Here is a 10,729-nt window from a genome sequence, read left to right as displayed (position 1 = left end):
AGAAAAAAAACCCCAAAAACATCTGCTGCATGCATTTCCTGTTCAGCAAAGCCAACGATTCCAAAACATTTTCATTTGATGATCATAATTATTCCAGCCCTGTCTCCTGAAGTTATGTTCATACACAGCTTGTACACAACTAAACAATTGTATACAAGAGTAAGTGTGCTAATATGGGAAAAGTAATGTTAACATATTATGTTTTCTATGAACACCACGAGGTCTTTTTCATTTATTTTTTGTTGCTTAAATCTAACCACAGACTGGAGTCTGGACAAACGATGGTTTGTGCAGTCCTGTACTTTGTATGCCCGTCATCCACCCCGGCCACCTCCCTGTGACCCCACAAAATGCACCCACAAAAATGCAGTGTTTTGGTCAAATAAACATTGACATGGAACATAATCCAGGTCTGAATGTTGCCTTGCAAATTAGTTGCATATAAACATGATTTCTAGAAGACAGGGCTGACTATACTGAGGTATCAATGTAACACCAATAATAGTATTTGTGCCAAAAAGTGCTACATGTAGCAAATCAATTTTGATCTTTGCTATTACGAGGAGCACAATGCTTAACAAAGTGCTCTGATTATAAAATCCAAAACTGTTTCTTGTTTTTTTCTAATAAAAATGTGACAAATAAAAGAACAAGAAGAAGAATATTTGTTTGGTAACTGAAGCATATTCAGAAGAAAAGACCAATATCAGTTTCATCGCTGTGTATCAAAGAAAAAGATCTGGGATATGTTTAGCCAAGCTGAGCAGAAAGACTATGGCAGCCTATCTAAAGTTCCGACCGCCGACAACTTGCATTATCATGACAAAGTGACTTGAATAGAAACAGAAAACAATGACACTATGTGTGATGAAGCTTTTTTTCAGCTTTTAGAACTATTTCTACATTTGGACTAACAGCTGGACTAACACTATAGGCAGCCAGATATTTGTGCTAAGCTAAGCTAAACACACCCTTTACTCACTATCTCTGTTGCAAACACATTAAGATAAAACTGATACAGGACTTGCCGTTTCTTTGTTCTTTTGTTTACTGACATCCCAAAAATAACTACACCATTTGTGACTGTTTAAGCAGAATGAAACCTCTCAAATTCATTTGGGAAGCTTGAGGTCAAGTATTGCATTGAGTTTGGGAAATGTACTAATTATTTTATGGCAAACGAAGCAGGATATACCATTGTTATGCTACCTTTTTGTGCTGTAGATATGAAACTGACATGAACATCAAAACATAATTACAGGATATAAAGGTAAGGTCAGGGTTTATAGTATACGATGTACAGTAAACGCATATTTCAGTGCAAGTCACAGCATATTTGACTCCATAGCTACAGAAGGAATGCTAAGCACACTTATGGTTCAAAACAGTATTCTGTTGAGTATGCAGTATCTGTACAGTAAGAGACAAAATACAAAACATATCTCTGTCACATATTAATGTCAGTGTTGTCCACTCTTTGTAAAATAATTCTTTCTTTATCTATTTAAATTATACAGTATGTTGTATAGTAAATAGTATTTTCTGGTGTAGCACCCTTTTCAAACATACACAATATTTACAGTGCAGGGAAGTAAACTCTGGTTTCACAGCTATGATACAATTTTTTATTTTTTTGTAGTTCTATTTGCTGATTTTGCTACAGTTCAGTGTTACCGCGCAACTTGCTTTTTTGTTTTTTTGTGATTATTTATATCCAAAACATACAGAACTGTGTAAAAAATGTTTTCAAATCTTCAAAACACTGGCACACGTGACATTACAATAGGTTTCCTTAGGAGTGACCACAAAAGTACACAGTGATTATTTCTACAACACTTAAAAGGTTGTGATTTTGTGTAAACACGTACAAAAATCTCATGCTGAATAAAACCTTTTCTTTTGAAGTTTTCATGATATATACAATGGCAGGCAATATGGACATTTTGTCACAGTTCTCAGAAAATCCAGCTGTATTGTATTATTAACTATGTCTTCTCTAAAGTCTCCAATGATTTAGTATGTTAGTCCTTGAAAACAGGAGTTATAGATGTTCCCTTGTAGAAAATGTTACGGGCATTATCAGGACTGTTAGCTCTCTCTGGAATCAGGATGATATTATTGCCTTTTCTCCGCAGTGTGGACTCACGACTGGAAACGACCGAGTGGGTTTCTGAAGTGGTCTCTCCACTTCCTCCTCCGCCACCACCTGCTCCAGATCCAGAAGTACTGCCATCCCCTGGAGTGACCCTTATGGTAGAGAGGCCCTGGGGTTGGAGCCTCTGCTCTGACTGGCTGGTGTTTTGGGTGTGAACAGTAACTATGGGTGGGGTGCTAACAGTGGCAGTTGTGGTAACGACGTGATTGGCACGCTTCCTGTCAATGGACCCTTCGCGTATAGAGTCTGAGCTTTCTGAGTCTCTGTTTAGATCATTGAGCTCAAAGGACTGCCTCAAACTACCACCTCCTCCTCCTGAGCCTCCTGCTGTTCCACTAGTCCCTGTGCCTCCACCAACTCCAGTGCCATGATCCAGAGACCGCCACCTCCAGGATCCACTTCCATCTGTGGAGGGAGCTTGGATCACTGGCTTGTTATTTTCAGGGTGGGCGTCTACTCTGACAATTGCTCCAGTACTCCCTGAAATACTGCCTGTGGTACTACCCAGTGAGCTGGGCCCTGTGGTGTTAGTGGGATCTTGATCAGCTAGTGCCCTGTAACGAGTAGTGCCCTGGCAACTCCCAGTGGTACCGCAGCCAATGCTACTCTCATCTAAACTCTTGGAATGGGTCTGTAGTAGGCCCTGTTGCTTGGACATAGCAATCACTTGCATGATTCGTGGTTGGGTGTTCTGGCCATTATCATTAGTCCTGCAGGCTGTAGTCTTCTCTGCTGCCCTTTGCCAGTTAGCCTGAGCTGTGTTATTTAATGTCGAAATCCCCTCACTTCCTCCTCCTACCCCCATTCCTGGGGCAGCAGTGTTGTAATTCTCATGAGCTTCCTCTGGTATGTGGACCAGCTGTGAAGACCCAGGTCTAGACTGCATGGATATCCTAGCCCCTCCAGTGATACCACTACAGTTACTGGGCAGAGTGGTACTAGCACCTGTGGCCAGTTTAGACATGTATGCATTACCATCAAAGCCTCCATTTAGGCCCATAGCACATGGTTCAGAGCTGGATCGGAGCTCCATGCTACCATGGTGATGCAGATGCTGGGAGGACTGGCCAGATGATGAGTCTACAGAAGAGGAGAAGGAGTCTGGGACTTGCAGGGAGCATTTATGGTTGTTGTTCTTACTTTTCCATTGAGACAGAAGCTGCTTTGAACGACTGGAGTCCATGGAGGCGTGGTGGAGGGTGGCAGCATGACGTCTAGCTGCTTCCTCATATGCTGCCATGGCCTGGGGGGTGTGGACCCGAGGAAGGGTGTGGCTAAAGGTCACCATGGCATCTTTGTTCTGAGGGCTGCGGGGTGAGATCACTTCCACATCTGCACTGGACCTCTTCAGGCCCTCAGAATGGGAGGTGGATAAACCAGGCTCCCCGGCCATGCTGGCTTTCATTTGCAAGTGGTGGAGTACGGCCTCCTGGCTTATGTGTGGTAAAGAGCAGGGGAGGCGATGTAGCAGTGGAGGGGAACTACTGGTGGTCTCTTCACTAGACTGAAAATTTCCAACCGCATACAACCCCTGGCAACAGAGGAAATATAGAACCATTATGTACAGTGCATTTGACTTACTACTTATTTTGCTTGATCAGAATCAGAATCAGAATTCCTTTATTTATCCCCGAGGGGAAATTCTTGATGCATTAAGAGTTATTTATCAAACCATTTCATTACTTGGGTTTATGAAAAAATACTTGCAAGATGAATAACATTCCCATCAGCCTCAGCAGTGTCTAGCCATAATTAGAAAATGTAAGTATGCTAATACTCTAAGCTAATATGTTGAACATTGTAAATACTACCTAAGTTAGCACTGTAGCATTTTTAGCATGGTGAAGTTAATCTTTCATGCATGCCCGTTGGAATACTTGACTGTGCCTTCAGGTACTTGCAGAAATTATAAATTCCTGGCACAATGTTTTATGTTCGGCTTGATTTTGTTCTGTTCATCTGTACTCACAACCCCAACAGACATTTCTCAAAGATTTCAGTTGTGCTCTCAATACAAATTAGATGGACACACCCAGGTTAAAACATTGCTTTCTCAACTATTCTGTTATGTATAAACCCCGCCAGCACTCACTAACTATCAGTTGCTGTTAGTAAACAACAGCCTGTCTGAAACCAAACAAAACAGTGTCACTTAAATTGGGTTAGTTAGATACAAGTTGATGTGGTAAAATTTTTGATAAATTTCTCAGGTATATTTTCAGTAAATCTTAATCAATGCAATTGCAGGGTGGGAACAAAAAATTAAGCTTTATGTATGATGGACTGCTGTTTCACTCTGCAGACAGGCCTTCTGCATTTGCACCTACCAGGTAGACAGCAATAGCACTTCCAAGCAAGAAGCCCAGGTACACGTCGATGGCATGGTTCTTGTACTGAATAATCCGGGTCAGACCACAGATGATGGCACAAATAATGAAGGAGAAAACCAGAAGGGGCTTGAGGAGCTTGGATGAGTCCGTAAGAGTGCTGTTAAAGTACATCTGTTGGCAAATAACAGATTTATTTTAATTTTCCTTAACAGATTACTGCTTTGTGTTAAGTGCTATCCCAGGCAGCATCATTGTTAATCATTTGGACCAACACAAAACACAAAGGGTGATGATCTTCTCGGAAGTGGCATATTTCTCCTTATTGTCTAATTACTGACTAGCTGACTAGCTAATTAACAAGCAACCCTGCAAACCAATTGTTATCAACCAGTCTCTTTACTTCTTTTCTGAAAAGTTGACATTTTAGAGATAAGTGGATTCTATATAGTGAAGTTTAGAGTAAAGAACCACGGAAAAGTTAATCATGGCTATTTCCATCTTCTGCCACTTAGTGATTTGCTTTGTTAAATTCTACTGTGCTCACACAGGCTCAAACCATTACTTACTGAGATATAGACAGCAGCGAAGGATGCGAGGGTGGCGTGCTGTGATGGGAAGGATTTTCTGCAAGAGATGAAAGAACAGAACAGAAATAGAGTCAGCAGGCACTCACATCTGTATGTGTGAGTCAGCAGAGGGTGGAAAGAGGCTTTAACAACAGCCAGCAAAATAGAAACATAATGAGATATCTCAAAGAACACCCTGCCTGCACCCTAGGTTGAATGACTGAACCAAAATAGATGCATCTGTTTATTTTCCTCAACCCATATGTTACCCAAAAAATACTTTAACAAAGGCAGTTAGCAGTGAAACTAAATTTTACATTTAAGTGACACAATATCTTAATCTGATGCTACCAATTTAAATTCAGTTCAATTCAGTTTATTTATATAGCACCCAAGTTACAACAAAAGTTGCCTCGTGTCACTTTCCAGAGTAGGTTGAGACAAAATTTTTTAATTTGATTTTTTGGTACAGACAGACAGAGATGCATAGCAACAGCATTAACAGATAACAACAGAGTATTTGAATGACACTAATAGTATTAACAATAATAATGATGATAGTAGCAGTAGTAATAGTAATATCAATAATATAATAATAGTTCTACTTCTAGTAGTTACTTCTAATAGTTATGCTTCTCTGGGGAGAAGTTAGTGACATGCATTAATGGGCCATACAAGGTAGATATATCACTACATAATTTGTTTCTAAGATGTTTTGGTTTTGATGTCTGTTTTGTCTGAGTTTAGAAGTAGAAAACTGCAAGCCATCCAGGGTTTTATGTCTTTAAGACATGCCTGAAGTTTGGTTAGTCAATTGGTTTCATCTGATTTCATTGATAAATATAAATCTTACATTAATCTGATTTTACCATTAATGAGAAATACACAATGTGAATGTCTGACCTACAGTCATATACTGCAGTGGAGCAGCAGGAGCTTCAGTGTTTGCTACATAATGGAAGAGAACCTGGGGCCTAGTTTCTAACTGAGCTCCAACCCAATGACCTACTTCTAACAACCCCTGGCACTCATTTCTCCAGTCAGCCCTTATCTTTACTCCTGACTCTGCATGTGTGTGAATTTAATGGTGCAAAACACACACAATCACATGTGTAAATGCAGTTGCACATATCATTACACATACATGCGTACGTGTGTGTGCATGTGGTACATTTCTCCACCTTAAACCAGTATTTACAACTACTATTAGTCTAAATACTAAAAATAATGAATATAAATTAAGATTTATTAATAATTTAGAATACGTTCACAATTTTTAAAATATTTTTGTTTTAATTTTAAAGTTAAATGTGTACAATGAACAGGTTTCGCTTGTAACCACACAGCCTATTCATACAGGCTATAAAGAGGTCAATTTCTAACATGTTGCCTAAGACACAAATTACAAAAACGGGGCACAGACATTTGAGAAATCAAGTGGGGAGCTATCAAAGTGTAGTGTGTACAAAGATTACTCTTTATTTCCTTTCACACACATAAAAATTGCAGCTTCTGCAGTTTAGATATTGTGCTTGGACAAGTTGCAATTTTGATAACATTTCAATTAATTGTTCAGCCCCATTTCTAGTAATGTCGCTCATCATTGTTGAGCAATGAATTGCAATAAACTTGAGTTTCTGAGATTTGATTACCTGCTATAAAACATTAACCTCTTTGATTTAAAGATGGTTTTTGTATATTTATGGTCATTAGATGTTCACAGATTACTTGGTCAACAGGACCTAACAGGATTCTACTTGTTGTTAAAGTAAACCAACAACAGTTACCTTCAGTGCATAAATACTTTATTCTTCATTTTCTTCATTTTTTATTATTATTATTGTTATTTTGTATTTTGTATGGTGCACAGGAGAGAGAAAAATCTGGAGTCAAATTCCTTGTATGGTCACATGTTCTTGGCAAATGAAGCTGATTCTGATTCTGATTCTGATCTGGAATGTATAAGATAAGATAAAATAAGATAAGAACTTTATTGATCCCGCAGGAAATTGTTGTGCCAGGGTTGCAATACAAAGAAGTAGAAAGTAATTTCCCCACAAAATACAATAATATATATATAAAAAAATAACAGAGTACTATAAAAAAAATAACAGAGTATATAGTATATACATGAGATATAGATAGACAACAGCAGATACGTGGATAACGGATAAGGTGCGGATACAATCTTAAAGTGTTAACTGCAGTGCAGGATAAATTGTTTTGTCCTATGTGGAGAAAGGGGATGAGTTGAAGAGTTTGATAGCCACAGGGAGGAAGGACTTCCTGTGGCGTTCTGTGGAGCACCTCGGTGGTCTCAGTCTATGACTGAAGGTGCTGCGGTAGGATTCCAGCGTGGAGTGTGACTTGTTGTTTAGGATGTTGAGCAGTTTCCTCAGCATCCTCTGCCAGAGACTGCAGTTCCACTCCCAGAACAGAGCCAGCTCTCCTGATGAGCTTATCAAGCCTGTTGGCATCAGCTGTCTTCGCCCTGCTGCCCCAGCTCACCACAGCATAGAAGATGACACTGGAGACCACTGAGTGGTAAAACATCTGCAGCATTGTCCTGCAGACATTAAAAGACCTGAGTCTCCTCAGGAGGAAAAGGCGACTCTGTCCTTTCTTGTAGAGGGCATTGGTGTTGACTGTCCAGTCCAGTTTATTGTCCACGTGGATCCCTCGATATTGATAGGGTTGTGGGGGGAACTCATCTTCCTGAAGTCCACCCGCTGCTCTTTAGTTTTCCCTATGTTGAGCTGCAGGCGGTTCTGTCCACACCACTCCACGAAGCTGTCCACCACACCTCGGTATTCAGCTTCCTGGTCACCGGTGATGCAGCCCACAATGGCAGAGTCATCTGAAAACTTCTGCAGATGGCAGGATTGTGAGCTGTACCTGAAATCCGAGGTGTACAGTGTGAACAGATAGGGCGAGAGGACCGTCCCCTGAGGAGCCCCTGTGCTGCTCAGTATGGTGTCCGAGGTGGTGTTCTGCAGCCTCACGTACTGTGACCGGCCAGTGAGGTAGTCCCCAATCCAGGTGACATTCACCTGCATGTCCAGGAGCTTACTGCAAAGTAGAGCAGGTCTTGTGGTGTTAGAAGCACTGGAAAAGTTGAAGAACATGACTCTTACAGTGCTGCCTGCCCTGTCCAGGTGCGTGTAGGCTCTGTGCAGCTCTGTGCAACTTCAATACGTGGCTGGTATGCGAACTGGAGGGGGTCCAGGTGGGGTTCTACCACTGATCGGACGTGCTTTAGGACCGACATTTCCAGTGACTTCATGGCGTGTGATGTCAAGGCCACGGGTCTGTAGTCACTGTGTGGCTGTTCTTCGGCACCGGAACCAGGCGTGTTGTTTTCCACAGAGCAGGAACAACCATCATGCTCAGGCTCAGTTGGAAAATGTGCTGAAAAACATCACACAGCTGGGCCGCACATCCTTTCAGGAGTTTCAAGCCATCCAGGCCTGCAGACTTGCTTGGACGACCTGCTGATGGTGATTGAAGGCTCTGACCTGAAAATACAATGGTGTTGGAGGGGAAGGGGTGTTAAGAGGGAGGGGTTGAGGCTGAAGTCCACAGTGGTGAGGAGGGGTGGGGTTCTGCTGTTAAAATAGATTATTAGCCCCGATGTACAACCACTGCAGCAAAACAGCTTTCCATTCTGTTCTTGAAATGAGATTGAAGCTAAAGCTGCTCAGAGAGAGCAGCAGTGCTTTTGCCAGCAGCAGAATGTTATATTTAGACCAGCAGTGTGCAGTCAGATCTACATGTATTCCAAATACATGGGTCAAACCTCGCATCATCTACTGCTACGCACATACTTAAACTTATACTGCATGTGTACACTTCCATTTACATACGAACTTCACACTCAATAATAATAGTGTTAGATACATGCATGTGTTAGTATTACTCATTTGCAAACTTTTACAATGGATGTCCATGCCAGCAGTTGTGTATTCACACTGCAGCACTTTCAATATCAATCAGCCTTCAAGAACGTTGTCTGTTGAGGGCAGGAAGGGGAATAGAATGTCTTTACTGTCATGGTACAATATACAACAAGATTAGTGTGGGAGGGAGGGAGATAGAGAGCATGAGTTCAAGTTGTGTTCCAGGCAATACTTTGGAGAATGGAGCAGGTGAGGTTGTCTCCTGAACTGTCAGAAAATGCTCAGAGAAAAGCAGAGCTGATTTTCAAAGCTTTTACAAACTGTGCAATTTCAAGTGAGTAAACCATCATTAAAAGGTGAGTTAACATATTTTCTATTTCAAAAGGCATGTAACTGGTGTTTACATGAGTTTAGTCCCTACTATGCTATGTAATGATTGGGACAATTAAAAGTAAGAGGTAGTGAAAGAAAGCATGTGTGTGAGAGAGAATGACAGAACGTTATTGCCACAATGATTTTTTTATTTTGTGTAGCAACAATGCTATTCTCAATTCTTGACATTGATGGCAATCATTAAACATCTCTTTCTCTCCCATGTTGAAAACTTGTCTTTGAACTCTGTTCAACTTTTGACTAGAAATGCCAATGATAGAAATTCTGAGGCTTAAATAAATTTCATGAAATATAAGATGAGTGAATAATACAACATATAAAATGAATGGCTTGTGTAAATTAATGTCTGACACAGACTTAATGACCACACTTGATTTTTTGCCAAGTGGCCATGGTATAAAAAGAATAACATGAATAGTAATAACGGTTTGTATGTTCAAAGATTGAACTATTTTTTTTGTGCAAATGCAAAATGCTAAAAAATATTTTTGGTGAATCATGGAAGGAAAGATTACTTGAATAGTTAATACTATAATTGTTTTTACATTGAAATCACAATTTGAATGTGAGCAACCTGAATTAATCAGAACTTACATTAATCTTGTCTTTAAAAGATGCAAGATGAAGGCAAATATACAGTATGTGTAGTACAGAGATGCTATTTAATGGTATTTTGGATTGGGTAAATTCTAATATATATATTTTTTCTTTTTTTGTGCTTTTCATGTCTCTTCATTCTGTTGAAACCCAGTATTCAAGTATTTCTGCACAGCTACATTAAGATTTGGCTACACTTTTTTTGTAGTGTATATTGTAGTAGCAGTATTATACATTATGTAGAATATGTAGATTCTAGTGGTGGTCAAAAAAAGTCTAAATTTATTTTTTTTAAAAATCACACCATCTTTTTATCGAACTAAATAATCTGTTTCAGTCGATAATTATTTTGCCATTGGGCCTTTCAAAAACAACATATGTACTGTATGACGGGTTGGTGTAACTATTTGCATTCATATAATGCACACAATAACACAATGGTAAAAAATGGAATGGACTGACCGTCCGTAGCCTATTTTAGCCAGAAATCTCACCCAAAACTCCCTTCTGCCCCTGCTTCCCCCATGGCATACCTTAAGAGGCAAATGGTGACCTCTTATAGTGTTGAGCAAGTTCACAATTCACAAGAGCTGGCTCAAAGTTTAGTTCACACAGATTAAAATAAACTAGTTCAAATTCATAATTCGCAGTTTTCAATTCTGAACATTCATATTATCAAAAATGAACTAGTTCACATTTACTTCTTCAGTTTTTTTATATGAGTTGCTTCAAGCCTTCTTCTATTCATCCATTTCTGGCAGTAACTAAGTAATATAAAGTCTCAATAATAGG

The 10,729-nt window shown here is 39.9% G+C and overlaps 1 protein-coding gene across 2 annotated transcripts in view; it reads right to left on the bottom strand.

The window, feature by feature from the left end:
- Positions 1 to 448: 448 nt before the first annotated feature.
- Positions 449 to 10,729, bottom strand: part of LOC124049710 (phospholipid phosphatase-related protein type 4) — a 46,013-nt gene continuing 35,732 nt past the window's right edge. The window contains exons 5-7 of one of the 2 annotated variants that reach the window (XM_046371645.1): positions 5,052 to 5,109; positions 4,483 to 4,656; positions 449 to 3,686 (exon numbers count right to left, since the gene is read on the bottom strand). In XM_046371645.1, coding sequence (XP_046227601.1) covers positions 2,022 to 3,686; positions 4,483 to 4,656; positions 5,052 to 5,109 — 1,897 coding nt within the window. In that variant the 3' untranslated portion in view covers positions 449 to 2,021. The remainder of the gene's footprint in view (positions 3,687 to 4,482; positions 4,657 to 5,051; positions 5,110 to 10,729) is intronic. The other variant, XM_046371646.1, reaches the window with a different exon arrangement.

Source organism: Scatophagus argus, chromosome 18, assembly GCF_020382885.2.
Source record: "Scatophagus argus isolate fScaArg1 chromosome 18, fScaArg1.pri, whole genome shotgun sequence".
Taxonomy (NCBI): domain Eukaryota; kingdom Metazoa; phylum Chordata; class Actinopteri; family Scatophagidae; genus Scatophagus; species Scatophagus argus.
The sequence above is the reverse complement of the archived record's forward strand: the minus strand, read 5'-3'. Positions and strand labels throughout refer to the sequence as shown.